General features: G+C 43.5%; 1 protein-coding gene across 1 annotated transcript in view; it reads left to right on the top strand.

The window, feature by feature from the left end:
* LOC115476825 (centromere-associated protein E) overlaps nucleotides 1-21,258 on the top strand; it is a 73,025-nt gene extending 51,767 nt beyond the window's left edge. Inside the window, exons 11-14 of the mRNA XM_030213401.1 lie at nucleotides 8,410-8,487; nucleotides 12,999-13,154; nucleotides 19,024-19,174; nucleotides 20,933-21,258. Of these exons, the coding sequence (XP_030069261.1) occupies nucleotides 8,410-8,487; nucleotides 12,999-13,154; nucleotides 19,024-19,174; nucleotides 20,933-20,973 (426 nt within the window). The 3' untranslated portion in view covers nucleotides 20,974-21,258. The remainder of the gene's footprint in view (nucleotides 1-8,409; nucleotides 8,488-12,998; nucleotides 13,155-19,023; nucleotides 19,175-20,932) is intronic.
* The last annotated feature ends 438 nt before the right edge of the window (nucleotides 21,259-21,696 follow it).

Raw genomic sequence — 21,696 nt, 5'->3', positions numbered from 1 at the left:
TTGGGCTCAGGCCTACCCAGTTGCAGCACACCTATGATGTGGCTGGCAGGGATCCCCAAGCCCTACCAGCCGAAATCTCCCCAAAAATGTCCCTCCTGCATACCTTGTAAATAGCAGATCTTTGCCTGCAGCGAGCAGCAACTGATATATACTGCTTGCACTGGCCTCACAGCTAGGGTTACCATATTTGCTCCCCCCAAAATGAGGCCACATGCCCCACCCCACCCCTCCCCTCCCCACCACACTCTGCCCCGCCCCCTATCACATACTGCCCCGCCCCTTTCACACACACCCTCAGTCACACCCCCCTAAGGGTGTCTTATCCTTCCCTCCCCTTATCTTACTGTACTACCCTGGTGGTCTAGTGACCTCTTCGGGGCAGGAAAGAGCTCCCTCTTTCCTGCCCGGAATGGCTGCAGAGACTGTCTTGCTCCCTCCCGTATCGGCACTGATTCAAAATGGCCACTGAGAGTTGAAGTGGCCTCGTGAGACTTCTGCAGAAGTCTTGCAAGGTCACTCTCCGTGGCCATTTTGAATCGGTGCCGGGACCAGAGTCAGCAAACAGTCTACAGGCGCTCTGAGCAGGAAAGAGGGGGCTCTTTCCTGCCTCGAAGAGGTCACTAGACCACCAGGGCAGTACAGTAAGGGGAGGGGAGGATAGGACACCACTAGGCCTGTCTGCCTGCCCATTTTTCCACAAATCCGGACAAACGGGCATGCTGGCAAAACCTGCCCGGTTGTCCTACTCACAGTCTACCCTCTGATGTATTCCTGCCTATGTGGAAACAGGAAGTTGCATCAGAGGGAAGGCTGTGGAGCCAACATGAGCAGTGTGTATTAGTTGCTGCTCGCTGCCAGTGAAAATCTATTTGAAAGGTATGCGGGGGAGGGGTGATGCTTGAGAGACCATATGGCATGCAGGCAAGAGAGGGAGAGACCAAATCACTGGTAGGACAAGGCAGAGTTCTTCTGCTCACCCATCTTGGGCCCAGGCCCACCCAAAATTGGGTGTCTGGCTACACCCCTGGTGCTGATGAAGTGGGGTGTGGCCCCATTGTGAATAAATTGGTTGTTGTAGTCAGAGGGCGCCCTGTACACCTGCAGCTACTGCCACTGACCCGTCTTCACTGTCAGCCAAAGTCTGCAGTGCCATGTAACTCTGCTCTAACTGGTACTGATCCTTTTCTATTACTGCCATATCAACAGCTCAGACTTTCTGCCTACCTGCAGAGACACTGCATTCCTGCTCCTGCTCTAGCCAAGTTTCAGTTCAGATACTAAGACAATGCCCTGATCTGTTCCGATGCAGACACACAGTGCCATGTGTGAAGATCTTCTCTTTAGTTCACAACTAACAACTCTCTCTTCCTATGTCTAATCACAAACTTAGAAGAGCAGCGGTAAAGGTCAAAAATTTACATCAGGTTTGGATGTTCAAAAATACCATCCTGGAAGCCCAGGCCAAATATATTCCATGTAATACAAAAGGAGGAAGGAAGAGCAAACAACAGCCAGCATGGTTAAAAAGTGAGGTGAAGGAAGCTATTAGAGTTAAAAGAAAATCCTTCAGAAAATGGAAGAAGGATCCGACTGAAAATAATAAGAAACAGCATAAGGAATGGCAAGTCAAATGCAAAGCGCTGATAAGGAAGGCAAAGAGGGTCTTTGAAAAAAAGATTGTGTTGGAGGCAGAAACGCATAATATTTTTTTTTACAGTATACTAAAAGCAAGAAGCTGGCAAAAGAATCAGTTGGACCGCTAGATGACTGAGGGGTGAAAGGGGTACTCATCAGGGAAGACAAAGCCATACAGAGAGATTAAATGAACTTTGCTTTGGTCTTCACTGAAGAAGATTTGGGAGAGATACAGGTACCAGAAATGGTATTCGAAGCTGGCGAGTTGGAGAAACTTAATGAAATCTCTATAAACCTGGAAGAGGTAATGACGCAATTTGACAAACTGAAGAGTAGCAAACCACCTGGACCAGATGGTATTCATCCCAGAGTACTGATAGAATTGAAAAATGAACTTTCAGAACTATTGATAGATGTAATGTATATGTAATTTATCTTTAAAATCAAGCATGGTACCAAAAGATTAGAGGGTGGCCAATATAATGCAGATTTTTGAAAAAGGTTCCAGAGATGATCAGGGAAATTATAGACCAGTGAGCCTGATGTCAGTGCTTAGAAAATGGTAGAGACTATTATAAAGAACAAAATTACAGAGCATATTCAAAAGTATGGATTAATGAGACAGAGCCAACATGGATTTAGTGAAGGGAAATCTTGCTTCACCAATCTATCACATTTCTTTGAAGGGGTTAACAAACATTACTACTACTACTACTACTACTACTATTTAGCATTTATATAGCACTACAAAGCGTACGCAGCGCTGCACAAACATAGAAGAAAGACAGTCCCTGCTCAAAGAGCTTACAATCTAATAGACAAAAATAAAGCAAGCAAATCAATTAATGTATAGAAAAAGAGGAGAGGAGGGTAGGTAGAAGCGAGAGGTTACAAGTGGTTACAAGTCAAAAGCAATGTTAAAGAGGTGGGCTTTCAATCTAGATTTAAAGATGGTCAAGGATGGGGCAAGACGTAGGGGCTCAGGAAGTTTAGTCCAGGTGTAGGGTGCAGCGAGACAGAAGGAGCGAAGTCTGGAGTTGGCAGTAGTGGAGAAGGGAACAGATAAGAAGGATTTAACCATGGATCAGAGTGCACGTGAGGGGGAGTGGGGAAGGACGAGTGTGAATACATTTATAGGTTAGTAGAAGAAGTTTGAACAGGATGCGAAAACGGATAGGGAGCCAGTGAAGGGTCTTGAGGAGAGGGGTAGTATGAGTAAAGCGACCCTGGCGGAAGACGAGATGGGCAGCAGAGTTTTGAACCGACTGGAGAGGGGAGAGGTGACTAAGTGGGAGGCCAGCAAGAAGCAGATTGCAGTAGTCCAAACGAGAGGTGACAAGGGTGTGGATGAGGGTTCTGGTAGAGTGTTCAGAGAGAAAGGGGCGGATTTTACGGATGTTGTAAAGAAAGAAACGACAGGTCTTAGCGATCTGCTGGATATGAGTAGAGAAGGAGAGAGAGGAGTCAAAGATGACCCCAAGGTTACGAGCTGAAGAGACAGGGAAAATGAGAGAGCCATCAATAGAAATAAAAAACGAGGGGAGCGGGAGGTGGGTTTGGGGGGGGGGGAAAATGAGAAGCTCGGTTTTGGTCATATTAAATTTCAGGTGGCGTTGAGACATCCAGACAGCAATGTCAGACAAGCACGCTGATACTTTAGTTTGGATGCAAGGTGAGATATCAGGGGTAGATAGGTAGATTTGGGAGTCATCAGCATAGAGATGGTAGAAAAAGCCATGGGATGAGATTAATGAACCGAGGGAAGAAGTGTAGATAGAAAAGAGGAGGGGACCAAGAACAGACCCCTGCGGTACGCCGACAGGCAGAGGGATAGAAGTAGAAGAGGATCCACCAGAGTGAACACTGAAGGTGCGGAGGGAGAGGTAGGAAGAGAACCAGGAAAGGACAGAGCCCTGGTATCCAAGTGAGGACAGGGTATCAAGGAGTATGCTGTGATCGACAGTGTCAAAAGCAGCGGAAAGATCAAGAAGAATGAGGATGGAATAGAGACCTCTGGATTTAGCCAGTAGTAAGTCATTGGAAACATGTGGATAAATGTGAACCGGTCAATATTGTGTATCTGGATTTTCAAAAGGCATTTGACAAAGTACCTCATGAAAGACTCCAGAGGAAATTGGAAAGTCATGGGATAGGAGGTAGTGTTCTATTGTGGATTAAAAACTGGTTAAAAGATAGAAAACGGAGAGTAGGGTTAAATGGTCAGTATTCTCAATGGAGAAGGGTTGATAGTGGGATTCCACGGGGGTCTTTGCTGGGACTGCTGCTTTTTAACATATTTATAAATGATCTAGAGATGGGAGCAACTAGTGAGGTAATTAAATTTGCTGACAATAGAAAGTTATTCAAAGTTGTTAAATCACAAGAGTATTGTGAAAAATTACAAGAGGACCATATGAGACTGGAAGACTGGGCATTCAAATGGCAGAAGATGTTTAATGTGAGCAAGTGCAAAGTGATGCATGTGGGAAAGAGGAACCTAAACTATAGCTATATGATGCAAGGTTCCACATTAGAAGTCACCGACCAGGAAAGGGATCTAGGTGTCATTGTTATTGACACGTTGAACCCTCTGCTCAGTGTGTGGAGGCGGCTAAGAAAGCGAATAGAATGTTAGGTATTATTAGGAAAGGAATGGAAAACAAAAATGATGACGCTATAGTGCCTTTGTATCCTTCTATGGTGCTACCACACCTTGAGTATTGTGTACAATTCTGGTTACTGCATCTCAAAAAAGACGTGGTAGAATTAGAAAAGGTACAGAGAAGGGCGACAAAAATGATAAAGGGGATGGGATGACTTCCCTATGAGGAAAGGCTAAAGTGGCTAGGACTCTTCAGCTTGGAGAAAAGACGGCTGAGGGGAGATATGATATAGGTCTATAAAATGAGTGGAGAGGAACGGGTAGACGCGAAATGCTTGTTTACTCTTTCCAAAAATGCTAGGACTAGGGGGCAAGCAATGACACTACAAATCAGACAAAATATTTCTTCACTCAACATGCAATTAAACTCTGGAAGTCATTGCCAGAAAATGTAGTAAAAGCAGTTATCTTAGCGGGGTTTAAAAAAGGTTTGGCTAGCTTCCTAAAAGAAAAGTCCATAAGCCATTATTAAAATAGATTTGAGGAAAATCCACTGCTTATTTCTAGGATATGCAGCATAAAATGTATTGTAGTGTTTTGGGATCTTTCCAGGTACTTGTAACCTGGATCGAAAACCATTTCTGACACTGGTATCTTTCCCAAATGTTCCTCGGTGAAGACCGAAGCAAAGAATTCATTTAATCTCTCCACTATGGCTTTATCTTCCCTGAGTGTCCCTCTTACCCTCAGTCATCTAGCGGTCCAACAGATTCTTTTGCTGGCTTCTTGATTCTAATATACCTAAAAAACCTTTTACAATGTGTTTTGCCTCCAATGCAATCTTTTTTCAAAGTCCCTATTTGCCTTCCTTATCAGCGCTTTGCATTTGACTTGCCATTCCTTATGCTGTTTCTTATTATTTTCAGTCGGATCCTTTTTCCATTTTCTGAAGGATTTTCTTTTAGCTTCCTTCACCTCACTTTTTAACCATGCTGGCTGTCGTTTGATCTTCCTTCCTTCTTTTTTAATACACAAAATATGCTTGGCCTGGGCTTCTAGGATAGTATTTTTGAACAACATCCACGCCTGATATACATTTTTGACCTTTGAAGCTGCTCCTCTAAGTTTTTTTTCACACCGTTCTTCTCATTTTATCATAGTCTCCTTTTTGAAAGTTAAACACTAACACATTGGATTTCCTGTGTGTACTTACTCCAAAGCCGATATCAAATCTGATCATATCATGATCACTGTTATCAAGTGGCCCCAGCACCATTACCTCCTGCACCACATCATGCACTCCACTAAGGACTAGATCTAGAATTTTTCCTCCTCTTGACCTGTTCCTTGCCAAATCCAGAGGTCACTACTCCATCCTCATCCTCCTCGATCTATCCACCGCTTTTGACACTGTCAATCATGATTTACTTCTTGCCACACTGTCCTCATTTGGTTCCAGGGCTCTGTTCTCTCCTGGTTCTCCTCCTATCTCTCCCACCGAACCTTCAGAGTACACTTTCATGGATCTTCCTCCACCCCCATCCCACTCTCTGTCGGAGTTCCCCAGGGATCTGTCCTTGGACCCCTTCTTTTTTCAATCTACACCTCTTTCCTTGGCTCACTGATCTCATCTCATGGTTTCCAGTATCATCTTTACGCTGATGACACCCAGCTGTATCTCTCCACACCAGACATCACCGTGGAGACCCAGGCCAAGGTATCAGCCTGCTTATCCGACATTGCTGCATGCTTTGGCTCTGTCCTGCAGGGCCTTTCCTGAGGGGTGCAGGTCCCTATGCCCCCATCCCTCTTGCCTGTTCACCATCTTTGGGTGTATTCAGCTCCCAGGATTTCCAAAAGTGCTCCCTTTGGCAGCACATATACCAAATAATAATGATAATACTAATAATAATTAATTCAGTTGACCTGGCTAGCTTCATGTCAGGGGCTAATGCTATTGTAATGTACTCAGTAGGGAATTTCCCTCTAGGTGTACCCAGAGGGCTGGGGACAGCAGATATGCTGGAGCCTCATGCCAAGGTAGGTTGGGGCAGTCAGGCAGGCCAGCATGCGTCTTCCATGGGGTAGGCATGCTGACATTGCATGCTGTGTGGCCTTCAGAGCCAGCAGCTCTGAAGGCCACACAGAGGGCCTCCCACTTAGTCACCTCTCCCCTCTCCAATCGGTTCAAAACTCTGCTGCCCGTCTTGTCTTCCGCCAGGGTCACTTTACTCATACTACCCCTCTCCTCAAGTCGCTTCACTGGCTCCCTATCCGTTTTCGCATCCTGTTCAAACTTCTTCTACTAACCTATAAATATATTCACTCTGCTGCTTCCCAGTATCTCTCCACACTCATCCTTCCTACACCCCTTCCTGTGCACTCCGCTCCATGGATAAATCCTTCTTATCTGTTCCCTTCTCCACTACTGCCAACTCCAGACTTTGCGCCTTCTGTCTCACTGCACCTTACACCTGGAATAAACTTCCTGAGCCCCTATGTCTTGCCCCATCCTTGGCCACCTTTAAATCTAGACTGAAAGCCCACCTCTTTAACATTGCTTTTGACTCGTAACCACTTGTAACCTCTCATCTCCACCTACCCTCCTCTCCTCCTCCCTGTACACATTAATTGATTTGCTTTGCTTTATTTTTTGTCTATTAGATTGTAAGCTCTTTGAGCAGGGACTGTCTTTCTTCTATGTTTGTGCAGCGCTGCGTACGCCTTGTAGCGCTATAGAAATGCTAAATAGTAGTAGTAGTAGTATGTCCAACCGCCACCTGAAACTGAACATGGCCAAGACCGAGCTTATCGTCTTTCCGCCAAAACCCACCTCTCGTCTTCCTCCGCTCTCAATCTCAGTTGACAACATCCTCATCGTCCCCGTCTCATCTGCCCGCAACCTCGGAGTCATCTTCGACTCCTCCCTCTCCTTCTCTGCGCATATCCAGCAGACAGCCAAGACCTGTCACTTCTTCTTCTTTAACATCAGCAAAATCCGCCCTTTCCTCTCTGAGCACACCACCCGAACTCTCATCCAAGCTCTCATTACCTCTCGCCTTGACTACTGCAACCTACTCCTCACTGGCCTCCCACTTAACCATCTATCCCCCCTTCAATCCGTTCAGAACTCTGCTGCACGTCTTATATTCCGCCTGAACTGATATACTCATATCACCCCTCTCCTCAGGTCACTTCACTGGCTTCCGATCAGATACCGCATACAGTTCAAGCTTCTCCTTCTTACCTACAAATGCACTCAGTCTGCAGCCCCTCATTACCTCTCTACTCTCATCTCCCCTTATGTTCCCGCCCGAAACCTCCGCTCACAGGACAAATCCCTCCTCTCAGTACCCTTCTCCACCACCGCCAACTCCAGGCTCCGCCCATTCTGCCTTGCCTCACCCTATGCTTAGAATAAACTTCCTGAGCCCTTGCGCCAAGCCCCCTCCCTACCCATCTTCAAATCCTTACTCAAAGCCCACCTCTTCAATGTTGCTTTCGGCACCTAACCTTTATACCTTTCAGGAAATCTTGACTGTCCCAATTTGACGACCCCTACTTGACTGACTGTACATTTGTCCTTTAGATTGTAAGCTCTTTGAGCAGGGACTGTCCTTCTATGTTAAATTGTACAGCGCTGCGTAACCCTAGTAGCGCTTTAGAAATGTTAAATAGTAGTAAATAGTAGTAGTAGTAGTCCTTGATTTCGTCAAGGAATTTTACCTCCCTAGCATGCCCTGATGTTACATTTACCCAATCAATATCGGGGTAATTGGTGCCAGAGAGTGGTTTTGTTCCTGTTATTGAGATGACACCAAAATCATATATTTGTTTTGTACGGTGAGTTGTATGGGGAAATATCCTCTGCTCTGTTCCCACTGTTGTGTCTGAAAACTTAGCTTCCTGAATTGTTTGTTTTTAGGAGGTAATTCTCAAAATGTACCTTTTTCTTCTGGCAGTCAGAATTATTTCTAATGGATTTATCACTCTCTCTGTGCCAAGTGTGGAAATGAGAACATCCTACATTGATTTCCACAGAAAAAATGCACCTCGTGATTTCTGAAGTTCTGTTTTCTTTCTTACATTTGCTTGTACAATCCTCACTTGAGAAGGCCACAGAATGAAATATGAATGACATTGAACCCGGACTGATATGCTGTGTTTTTCAGGTAGTGAAAAATCAAAGTTGGGAGAAAAAGAGAGCGATATCAAACTTGGTTGAAAGAAAAATGAAGTGCCAGCTTGAGGTAAAAGAACTGCTCTAGATGAAAAATGAGACTTGGATAAATTAATTTAACCCTGTATTAGGTACTGCAGTAGAAGAGCATGAGAAAATTAAACTGCGATGTAATGCAAACACTTTCAATGTCTCCAAATATTAACACCACATGATAGCATATGGAATTGGTGTCTGGACTGGAAGACATTCATCTAATGATTCTCAAAATAGGTCACTGAGTAAGTGAATTAGAACAACTTTTATGCTAGAATGCGAATAATGAAAGACAGCACCCTACCGTGGTTATTCATGAGCTCTAGTTATTGTCATTATCATGATTTCTGTAACTCATACCATATTACAGACCTACACGTTTTGGTGATTTTGTAAACTTGACTTGTTGGAGAGCCTTCAGGGACTAGTGGTGAGAATGTAACCACTATACATATTTGAAGAAGCCAAGCTGCCATCTGATCTGAAAGTGTTTGCATTCATTGGGAAATACCTAATGGGCTCAGTAGGACCTACATAAGAACATAAGAATAGCCACACTGGGTTAGACCAATGGTCTATCCTGCTTCCAACAGTGACCAATTCAGGTCACAAGTACCTGACAGAAACCAACTGTGCATCCAGAGGGTCTGCACAGATGCTAACAAGGAGGGTAAAAAAATATTCTACCTGTAGAAATGGGGGCCTTGAAAACTGCTCACCTTACAAGCGGATATAATTACCTTTGTGGTTGGACTCTAAGTCACAGTGTAGAAAGGTAAAAGCAACTTCCACCATGGAGGGTCTGCAGAGAAAGGCAAAAACACACGCATGCTCTAGCGAAACCTCCGTGGCTGAAGCTGCCTTTACCTGCCTGTACGTTGGCTTAGAGTCTAGCTACAAACAAACAGTGTTGGGTACATCTAGACTGATAGGAAACTTCTTGGAGGTATAATTACCAGCATTGTTCTAGCACACACAAGTTGAATTTAAGATTTTTATGCCCCTAGGCAGAAGAAGAGAGTGAGGCAGAGAACCCTCACAGATTGGAGATCAGGAAGGTTCATTCCCAGAAACTGGAAATCTGGGCTGGGGGGCTGGGCCAAAATGCTGTGGTGGCTCCTCTTTGTAGTGATACTGGTGCATGGCCATAAATTAAATGGGAGAAGACTCCTCTTAGGCCCAGGTATTTGATGCCTTCTAAAATGTGGAATTCTAGGCAGCTTCCTTTCTTGGTTATGGCTTCAATTAGTCTTTAGAACACAACTAATTTTGCACACTTTCTGAAGAGATGTTTCTGGGATCAGGGAGAGGGCAGTCTCTGCAACAATGCATGCATAGGTGCCCCGTATAAGAGGCTTAGGGAGGCTAAGCCTCCCCAGCCCAACCATAACCTTCCCCTTGCTGCAACCCCCCCCCCGCCTCCCAAACGCGGGGCTGCCTGGCACTGCAGCCAAGCAGCTCTTGGAAGTTTCCTACGATCCTTCCCGCCCTCAGCTGAGCTTCCCAATGGCAGCCCTCCTCTCTCCGTTCCCCCCCACCCCCGGCGTGTGTTTACGTTTTACTTTTAGTGGCAGCGAGTGGCGACGGCTCTCAACTAAAATTAGGGGAGATGTATTGCAACTTAAGGCCACTAGCGTTCAATCTTGCATCTTAGTCTGGATGCTGGTATTGCAGCTGACCGACTGTGGTCCTCCTTTTTGCTACCCACTCATGAGGCTGTCAAATCCTTTCTCAAAAGGCATTCTTCCTCGCATTGCCTTCTGAATGCTTGTCCGAGTTATTTATTAAACACTGGACCAATAACCGGGAGGGGGGGGGGGAGTGGCATTGGGAAGGGGGGGGGGGGTCTGGTTAAGTACATAAAAAACGTTATATAAATTTTGGAGTGTGTTTTTTGCTTTCAAAGGAAAGGTTGAACAACAATAACAGGATTGTTGCTGTTAGGTTTTTAATAATTGTGTTGAATGTCGATTGATCTAATGTGGCTTGGTGTTATTTTCTTCTTCCTCTTGTTGTATGTTTACCTTGTTAATAAAGACTTCATGCAAATAAAAAAAAACAAAAAAAAAAACTGGACCAACAGAATTCATTGACCTTCTTCAAGCTCATATCTGATTTATGCTGACTCAGGGCAATTTTCCTCAGCAGAAAGGTTCAATAATACTTACCCCAATCCCTAAGAGCACCTCGGCTTCATTGGGAGACGTTACTAATTACAGGCCTGTTGCTTCTACACCATTGTAATGGAGGGAATAGTTGGTACTCAGCTTATGAATCACCTTTCCTCTTTCGCCCTCTTGCATAAATCCCAGTTAGACTTAAGCCCTTATTATAGTACCAAGACAGTCTTGACCACCTTATTATCTGATTTTAGGAAAGCAAGCAGTCTAGGTTTTAAGTTTTTAGTGATGCAATTCGATATTTCAAGTACCGTTGACCTCGATGATCATGAGTGGCTTTTAGGCCTGTTGGACCAATTCAGACTGTGTAGGAAGGTTCACCAATGGTTCCGTGGCTTCCTAAAATGTAGATTGTATCAGGTGAAGTTGTCAGGTTCTCTCTCACCATCCTGGTCTCCTGACTTTTGTCTTTCAAATATTATATGGCATGACACCAGATTACATGCAGACCTTAACAATTATTTCTCTACGCAATATAATCTCTGGTTCTAAGGGCTAACGTAGACTTAATCTTCCAGATTGCAAAAAAGTGCGCTATAAATTGGTTCACTCCACAGACTTCAGATACCAAGGTGCTAAGTGATGGAACTCACTGCCAAATGGCAATCAAGGGTCAGCCTGATTAATTGGTATTTCACAAAGACTGAAAACTTTCCTCTTTGAGAGGTTTCTACCCATTGATGGAGAGTGTTAGATTATAACTAGCCTGTAATTTAGTTCTTATTTGTATCTTATTTGTGCTACTCTCTCTTACTTGATATTTTGTTTATGATATTATAAACCTTGGCTGTTGTTTTATTTATTGCCAGCCACACTGAACTCGAGTATGTTTGGTATAATGTGGGGTATAAATGTCAAAACAAACAAACAAACAAACAAATAAATAAATAAATAAACCCAGCCAAGTACAGAAGCCACAATAATAATAATAGAAGGGTCTAGGAATATTCAGATTTTTGGACCCCAAAACAAAATTTGTTTATTCCAGAAACACAGATTTCTTTCTTTATTTATTTGAACAATTTGGTATACTGCCATTTGGAAGCCATCAAGGCAGTGTATGTATGATCACATGAAGACATTGTTAGCAGGGGGAGGGAAAGAAAATCTATGCCAATCTGAGGGAAAGGGGAAGAAAGTTCATACCCTCACCACCAAACTGAACTCCCTTTCCCTTGCTGCCTTGAACATTTTGTTTTGAATTTCTTTCCCATAAGTAGCTGTAGGGCCCCCTGATATTTGAAGGCATAACTTGCATCATGGTATGTGGGGTGGGATGGGGGTTGTGCACTGTTTAAACGCAGCATAACTGGGCAGATGAAGTGAGAGTAACTTTCAGCAGCTATTCACTGATATTTTTATACTGGATTAACTTGAATGTATTTTAGACATTCGACAGAACTATTTTATGGTAAACGTATTTGGATTTACCCTGATGTAACAAAATGTACTCCAAGAGAGAAGAAAATAATTTTTGATTATAAGGAAAGAGACCAGAGACCTTGGTGCCACTTTTCTATTGGCTTACCCATGTAAATGTAAGATTAAATTTGGAGGGACTAAATATCTCTTCTTTGCACCCCAACAATTGAGGAGTTTTCTAGATATGAAGATGTTGTAAGAGTCAGCTCTGGACTTTATTAATAATTAACACGGTGGGGTGGGGGTGGGGTAACTCTTAAGCCTTAAGTTTCTATGTATTCAATTTTCCTTTTTTCTTTCCCCTGGCCTGCGGGTTCTGCTCCTTATTAGTAGTGGTCTAAGGAAGATTTAAAGTTATTTTCTTCTTTAAACAAGATTTTACTAAGCCGCGTAAGCATCAACATGTGCCCAATGCATGCCAAAATGGAGTTACCACCTGGCTACCGCATGGCTCTTGTAGTAATTTCATTTTTGGTGCGCATTCAATATGTGCATCTGAAAAATAATTTTTATTTTCAGATGCGCATATTGGGCACGCACCAAGTGGCATTTGGCACATGTAGGTCATTACTGCCTGGTTACCGCGTGAGACTTTACCTCTAGGTCAATGGCTGGTGGTAAGGTCTCAGATCCAAAATGGACACACGGCAATTTTCATTTTGCTTCATGTCCATTTTCAGAAAAAATTTTAAAAAGGCATTTTTTACAGGTGCACTGAAAAATGATTCTGCGCACGCCCAAAACACGCATCTACACTACCGCAGGCCATTTTTCAGCGTGCCTTTGTAAAAGGGCCTCTTAATGTATCTCCTACAGCTAGTTTCAACAAATCCAAGTGGACTAAGACAGCAGCCACAGCTCTTTGCTCAGTAGTGTCTACTGTTTAGTACATGTCGATGTGTCCTAGCTACATTGCTGTTTTCCACCTTTGCCCTCTCTACAGCCAGCCCCAGCCAATCAGGAGGCACAACACCTGCAGAGGGAGAGGTCAGGATTGGCTTCACAGCTGGAAGCAATGGGAAGAGAACAACCAGAAGCATCCAACTACCAGCAGCAGCAGCAGGAGGAAGCCAGGGCTCAGAAACAGCACATGCTACAGGTCTGCAACCTCACTACATGCACATATGTAACATTAAACTTTCTTCTTTATCTTACTTGTTCAGGGTGGTTTCCATAAGTACATAAGTATTGCCATACTGGGATAGACCAAAGGTCCATCAAGCCCAGCATCCTGTTTCCAACAGTGGCCAATCCAGGTCACAAGTACTTGGCAAAATCCCCAAAAAGTACCATACATTTTATGCTGCTTATCCTAGAAATAAGCAGTGGATTTCCCCCGTCTATTTTAATAATGGTCTATGAACCTATTTTAAACCCCGCTAAGCTAACTGCTTTTACTACATTCTATGGCAACAAATTCCAGAGTTTAATTACACCTTGAGTGAAATAAAATTTTCTCAGATTCGTTTTAAATTTACTATCGCAGCGACTGAAATGACAGGGACATGGGACAAGGAAGAAGCAATATGGATCACCTTAAAAAGAGATGATAGAACCTCTGTCCATATGGGTGTTATCTACAGACCCCCGACACAATTGGAGGAACTAGATAAAGATCTGATCGCAGATATTCAAAAGTTGGGAAAGAAGAGAGAGAGGTGCTGTTGCTGGGAGATTTCAATCTGCCGGATATAGATTGGAAGGTTCCATCTGCAGAATCGGAAAAAAGTAGAGAGATCGTGGATGCTTTTCAAAGTGCTCTGCTCAGACAAATGGTGACGGAACCCACGAGGGAGGGAGTAATGCTGGATCTGGTGCTCACAAATGGGGATAGTGTGTCAAATGTCCGAGTGGGTGCCCACCTGGGAAGCAGTGACCATCAAACAGTTTGGTTTGATATGACAGCTGAAGTAGAGGGCAACCACTCAAAACTCAGTCCTGGATTTCAAGCATGCTGACTTTAGTAAAATGGGGGAATACCTGAGGAAGGAGCTGATGGGCTGGGAGGATGAACGAGAAGTGGAAGGACAGTGGTCCAGGCTGAAAGAAGCCATAAATATGGCCACAAACCTTTATGTAAGGAGAATAAATAAAAGTAAGAGAAAAAGGAAACCAATATGGTTCTCCAAGCAAGTGGCCGAGAAAATAAAGACTAAAGAGTTGGCGTTCCTGAAATACAGAAAAACTCAAGAAGAGGAACACGGAGAGGAATACCGGATGAAACTGAAAGAAGCCAAGAGAGAGATATGTCTAGCGCAAGCGGAAGAGCAAATGGCTAGAAATGTAAGGAGGGGGTGACAAAAATGTCTTCAGGTATATTAGTGAAAGGAGGAGGACTAAAAAGGGAATTGTGAGACTGAAAGATGCTGCGAACCGCTATGTAGATAATGATGAAGAAAAATCAAATTTGCTAAATAGATACTTTTGTTCTGTTTTCACAGAAGAAAATCCTGGAGAAGGACTGCGATTGACTGGCAAAAGTACTAATGAGAATGGAGTGGATGGAGTGGATATAGCACTGTTCACTGAAGAGAGTGTGTATGAACAACTTGAAAATCTAAAGGTGGACAAAGCCGTGGACCGGACGGGATCTACCCCAGGATATTGAGGGATCTCAGAGAGGGAGGGTCCTCTTAAAGATTTGTTTAATAAATCCTTGGAGATGGGAGAGGTTCAGTGGGATTGGAGAACGGCGGATGTGGTCCCTCTTCATAAAAGTGGTGATAGGGAAGAAGCTGGAAACTACAGGCCGGTAAGCCTCACTTCGGTTACTGGAAAAGTAATGGAAGCGATGCTGAAGGAAAGGATAGTGAATTTCCTGGAAGACAATAAGTTGCAAGATCAGAGACAACATGGTTTACCAAAGGTAAATCGTGCCAAATGAATCTCATTGAATTCTTTGACTGGGTGACCGGAGAATTGAATCATGGATGTGCTATAGACGTAATCTACTTAGATTTCAGCAAAGCTTTTGACACGGTTCCCCACAGGAGGCTCTTGAATAAACTTGACAGGCTGAACATAGGACCCGACATGGTGAACTGGATTAGGAACTGGTTGACGGACAGACGCCAGAGGGTGGTGGTTAATGGAATTCACTCGGATGATGGAAAGGTGAGTAGTGGAGTGCCTCAGGGATCTGTGCTGGGGCCGATTCTGTTCAATATATTTGTGAGTGACATTGCCGAAGGATTAGAAGGTAAAGTTTGCCTTTTGCGGATGATACTAAGATTTGTAACAGAGTGGACACCCGGGAGGGAGTGGAAAACATGAAAAAGGATCTGCAGAAGCTAGAAGAATGGTCTAAGTTTTGGCAATTAAAATTCAATGCGAAGAAATGCAAAGTGATGCACTTAGGGAGTAGAAATCCACGGGAGACGTATGTGTTAGGCAGTGAGAGTCTGATATGTAAGGACGGGGAGAGGGATCTTGGGGTGATAGTATCCGAGGATCTGAAGGCGATGAAACAGTGTGACAAGACGGTGGCCGTAGCTAGAATGTTACTAGGCTGTATAGAGAGAGGTGTGACCAGCAGAAGAAAAGTTTTAATGCCCCTGTATAAGTCGTTGGTGAGGCCCACCTGGAATATTGTGTTCAGTTTTGGAGGCCGTATCTTGCTAAGGATGTAAAAAGAATTGAAGCGGTGCAAAGAAAAGCTACAAGAATGGTACGGGATTTGCGTTACAAGACGTATGAGGAGAGACTTGCTGACCTGAACATGTATACCCTGGAGGAAAAGAGAAACAGGGGTGATATGATACAGATGTACGTACTTAAACCTCCATTACCCAGTATATAATGGACTTAAATACAAAAGCACCTATGCATCAACTTTCTCCTACTCTAGCGCTCATCTCTGGAATGAACTGCCTAAACTGGTGAAACTTACTACTGATCACCCTACTTTCAAAAAGCGCCTCAAGACCTTTCTATTTGGCAAAGTGTATGCATCACTCCCGCCAGGCATCTCTACCTTCTGATCTGTCTTACCCCGGTGTCACATTACTCACCGCTGCTCTTTCTCTTTTACTTTACCCCGCTTTGCCTTTTCCCCATTATACTTCTAGGACATTAATTGTTTGACCCCTGACATGCTGTGTTTTTATGTAGATTGTTGTAAGCCACATTGGGCCTGCCCATGGGTGGGAAATTGTGGGATATAAATGCTGTAAATAAATAAATAAATAAAATATTTGAAAGGTATTAATCCGCAAACGAACCTTTTCCGTAGATGGGAAGGCGGTAGAACTAGAGGACATGAAATGAGATTGAAGGGGGGCAGATTCAAGAAAAATGTCAGGAAGTATTTTTTCATGGAGAGAGTGATGGAGATGAAAACGGTAACGGAATTCAAAAATGCGTGGGATAAACATAAAGGAATTCTGTTCAGAAGGAATGGTTCCTCAGAAGCTTAGCGGAGATTGGGTGGCAGAACCGGTGGTGGGAGGCGGGGCTAGTGCTGGGCAGACTTCTACGGTCTGTAACCTGAAAATGGCAGATACAAATCAAGGTCAGGTATACACAAAAAGTAGCACATATGAGTTTATCTTGTTGGGCAGACTGGATGGACCGTGCAGGTCTTTCTCTGCCGTCATCTACTATGTTACTCACGTTACTATTTGTAGCTTCATTGCTTGCCCCTTAGTCCTAGTACTTTTGGAAAGAGTAAACAAGCAATTCACATCTACCCGTTCCACTCCACTCATTATTTTATAGACCTCTATCACATCTCCCCTCAGCCTTCTTTTCTCCAAGCTGAAGAACCCCAGCTGCTTTAGCCTTTCCTCATAGGGAAGTCGTCCCATCCCCTTTATCATTTTCGTTGCCCTTCTCTGCACCTTTTCTAATTCCATTATATCTTTTTTCCTGACAGGTAAAGTTCCTATACCATCAAATAATATGAAGCAAATAATCTGAAGGTACATAAGGTTCTATTTACTAAGCATTTTCCCCCATAGACATATAAATGGTGCTCAAAAATCGGCACTGGAAAAAATTGGGCATTCTATAAATGGTGCATGCCCTTTATAGAATCACACTTAGCGCTGATTCCCATGCCTAACTTTTGGCATCAGAGTTACACCTGCTGTAAATGCTGGTGCCCAAGTTAGGTGCACGGAGGTAGTGTTCTGTAAGATCATGCATAATTGTTTGGAACACCCCTGATATACCCATGCTCCTCCCATGACCATGCCATCTTTTGCGTTGCGTGCTATTAGAGATAGGCGCAATGCCTTATAGAATAGCATGCAGCCAGATGTGTGTGCAAATTTTAATGGGTGCCAATTAACATCAATGATTGGTTGCTAGCACCCAATTATTGATGTTAATTGGCTCATTTGACTATTATTAACCATGTAGGCTTAGGAAAGTGACTGCTTGCCTCTGGGTATCAGGCCATACAGAATAAATCTTCTCCTTCATATCTTGACCGATAAATTGTAGCCTGGCTGCTATTGGAGTTAAGGTGCTGGATTTGATGGATCTTTGGTCTGATCCAGAATGGCATCTTCTTATTAATATGTTCTATTTCCACATCTGATTGATTTATACATCTTATATAAAACCAGCAGGGAAATTCTATAACCTAGTCGCTCATATTGGGGTGAATTCTGTATAGATTGACTAAAGTTAGGTGCTGGGATGAGCCATGCTAGGCTAGTATTGTATACAGATCGTCCCACTCAGAACAGCCGTTATAGAATACTAGCTTAGCACGTATTTTCACACCTAACTTTGGGTGTGAGCATTTATGCCTGCCAATGTAAATGCTGGTCTGCCGGTGTAAATGGTCATGCCTAAGTAAGAGCAGTTTGGAGCTGAAATGGCAGTATTCTATAACTTTGTGCTGAAATCCTGGGAACACCCCTGACCTGCCTATTCCCCTCCCCTGGCCCCTTTGCGCGCAAGATAAGTTACGCACACAAGTTATAGAATATGAGCCTAGGGCAGATTTGTGTGTAACTTCTAATCACTGTAAATTAGCACTTGTTAATGCCAATAATCAGGGGCAGCCCAAGGCAAGATGCTAGCTGAGGCAGGGCTGAGATGTCACCATTGCCCACCCTCCCCGGGCCTTGGTCTGGCATCTTCCCCCTTCCTTCCCCCCACCCCCGAGTTTACCTTCTTTGTCCATTTTCCCAAAGGCAGCGGCAGCAACGATTCCTATGTGCTGCCCTGCCACCGGCCCTCTTCTCTACTGCGGCACGCCCCTGAAGAAACAGGAAGTTACATTAGAGAGACAGACCACAGTAAAGAGAAGAGGCAGCTTATGGGAATTGCTACTGCCACCGCCACCACCTTTTGGAAAATGGACAAAGAAGGTAAACTTGAGGAAGGGGGTGGAGGAAGGAAGGGGGAGATGCCATTAATGGTAGGGCTGCCACTGCCAATAATTGACTGTTATCACCTATTTAGCTAATTAGTTTAAGCACAGATCTGTGATCCACATCCAAAATTTCATGCCCAACTTTGGGCGACCTATAAAGAATCCGGGGGATGATACATATATTATCTGGGGAATTTGATATATGGTGCCACACATTAGGATGAGCTGATCTGGGACCAGGAAGAACCAAGCAATAGTCATTCAGTGACCGCAGAAGCCTAACTGGCAAATATGGGATGGTGAGGCAAGATAAGTAATCTGGGGTGCCTAGCTGAAATGCTTTAATAAACCTATACCTATAACAGAACTCAAGTTCCAGCCTCCTACCATGTACCCTCAGGGAGCCTAAATGGAGGTAATCAGTTATAGAACCTGCCCCCAATATGCTTGTACTGTTATTGTCATTCAGTTCACACAGATCTCAAACTGGGCACAGTTAAACCTGTCTGAAAATACAGATGTGAAGCATTGTAGTAATATGCTAGATGTTTTTTCTTCTGTCCAAAAATGTTGGCTGCACTGATTTTGGATAATGTAACATTATTGAGATAAGAACATCTGCTGTTCTGTTTTGTTGCAGGTTTTCCACGCATACCAGGGTTTGTTGGAACAACAAATGAATGGTCTAGAGCAACGATACCGTAAACTGCTGGAGGAAGCCATACAGGATGCAGTCCATTTATCTGCTCGAAACCAGCAGCTTGAGGCAGAAAACAAACAGCTCAGTGCTGGTAAGAACATAGTACTTCATTGAGATGCTTCTTCTTTTTCTGAAAATCAACCAAACAAATTTAACAGCAAATACCTCCGACAGTGTGCACATTCTCTCCACAACCTCTCCATCCTCAGGCTGCTAATTTCGAGTACTGGATTTGTATTTTTAGATTGCATGCTTTTGTTGCAGATTTTGGTATCTTTCGCAATATCACTTACAAACTTATTACAAAGAACTGGACCAAGGACCTTGTGGCACATTAGTGATAACACCCTTATCCGCAGAGTGAATTCCACTTACCACTACTATCCGTTGCCTCCGACTCAACCAGTTTCTAACCCATTCACTTCAGGGCCCTTACTAAGTGCACATAGTTTATTTATAAGGTTTTAAGTATATAACTTCCAGTTCTTTGGTCACCTACTCAAAGAAATTAATCGGATTCATCTGACAAGATCAAGTAAAACCATACTACCTCAAATTTCCAGAAACTGCACTGTCCTCGGCTTTAGCAGTGTTTCAAAGAAACATAGAAAAATGTAAGCAGGTAAAGATCTTATGGCCTATCCAGTCTGCCCATCCATGCCATGTACCCTGTCACCCATGCCATCTACTCTATCGCTTTCTTAGAGATCCTATGTACTTGTCCCAAGCTCTCTTGCATTGTCGGTTAAATTTGGCAGTCAAATTAGGCCGTCAAAACAGTCAGAATATCTTTAACTGGCCAGCGCTGAATATTGGTTTGGCTGGTTAAATTTAAACCGGCCAAAAAAAGCCCAGATATTTAATGCCGGTCACTGGAAGCGGCCCAGCAATGAATATCTGGGCTCAGTGCTGACCACAGGAAGCAGCAGGGCTACCTCCTGAGATCTGAATATCAGCCCCTATATACTTATCCCAAACTTTCATGAATTTAGATACATTCTTCATCTCCATCACCTCAAATGGGAGGCTGATCCACGAATTCACCATCCTTCCTGTGAAGAAGTATTTCCTTAAATTACTCCTGAGTAATCTGATTTTTATTTTGCCACACGTCCATTTTCGGCCAAAAAAAGGCCTTTTTCACAGGCGTGCTGAAAAATGGACCTATGTGTATCCAATACACGTGTCTACACCAGCGCAGGACATTTTTCATCTCACCTTAGAAAAAGGGCTCCACAATTCTTTATAAATCTACCCCTATAGAACCTGATTCTGTGTATAGAGGGAATGTTATCATATGCCTTGTTTCATACCTAGTGGATTTAATAATAGTAAAATCCATACTGTTCAGGCCCGTTTTAATCCTTTCAGTCCTGAATGGTTCAATTCAGAGCTCTAGGTAATCAGAAGGTGGGTCATGCTGGGCCTAAAGTTCTTCTTTCAGTCTAACCAGCTGTATAACTACATAAGAATGGTGTATTGTGCTTCACAGGAAGTTCTGTACACATGTGAAGTCTATTTCCATTTAGATTGTGTTCTTGTAAGATAATTGAAAATAAAGGCACTCTTCAGGTCTAAAACATAACGATCATATGAAAAAAGAAGAATTTTATAAGAAGTTCCTCATTTGTACAATTAGTCTTTTATTTTCAAAATCAAACTGTGCAGGCACACCTCAATACCCAGGAGCAGAACTGAGAAAGAGAACACCGTTTGAATACATGAAAACCATGTTTGCATCTAGTAGCTCTGTCGTCACACTTACTTTGGTCAAAAGGTTTCCTCTACAGCAGTTAGTAAGTCCCTATGCTTCTTAGGAATTTTACAATCTACTGTTCCCTCCCTACAGTTGTGGCTGAGCTGAGAGAAAAAAATGTCAAGAAACTCTGAGAGGATATTAGAGTACCATCTCCTGAAGAGGACCCTGCAAGAAACAAAGAGGATGCGGATAATTAATCACTAATTCAAGACATCCCAGAGCAAGAAGCTACTGTTTCTTAACAGTATTATTATAAATTCTTCCAGATTGTGTTTCTATTGAGAACAATTCAGAGGCATACAGAAAATAGGCAGGAGTGGAGGAGTTGCCTAGTGGTTAGAGCACTGGACTAACAACCAGGGAATCACAGTTCAAACTTTGTTGCTGCTCCTTAGACGTGGAGGGGCATTTTCGAAAGAAACATCTACGTCAGAATTTGGACATTTTACAAAGACGTCCAAATTCCGAACCAGGAGGAAGGTAATTTTTGAAAAAGATGAACGTCCATCTTTTGTGTTCGAAAATACCATGGACGTCCTGTGATTTGGACGTTTTGCGATTTGGATGTCTTTGATTTTCGGCCATTAAAAAAAAAAAAAAACGTCCAAGTGTAAAACGTCCAAAGTCAAGCCATTGGGACTTAGGAGGAGCCAGCATTTTTAGTAGACTGGTCCCCCTGACATCCCAGGACAGCAGTCGAGCACCCTAGGGGGCACTCTAGTGGACTTCATAAAATGCTCCCACGTATGCATCTCACCATTGCTCACTCACCTTGTGTGCTGAGCCCCCCTCCAAAAAACCCAAAACCCACTACCCCCAACTGTACACCACTACATAGCCCTTAAAGGTGAAGG

The sequence above is a fragment of the Microcaecilia unicolor genome, chromosome 8 (genome assembly GCF_901765095.1).
Source record: "Microcaecilia unicolor chromosome 8, aMicUni1.1, whole genome shotgun sequence".
Taxonomy (NCBI): Eukaryota; Metazoa; Chordata; class Amphibia; order Gymnophiona; family Siphonopidae; genus Microcaecilia; species Microcaecilia unicolor.
Note: the sequence above shows the minus strand (reverse complement) of the source record. Positions and strands in the feature narration are given on the sequence as shown.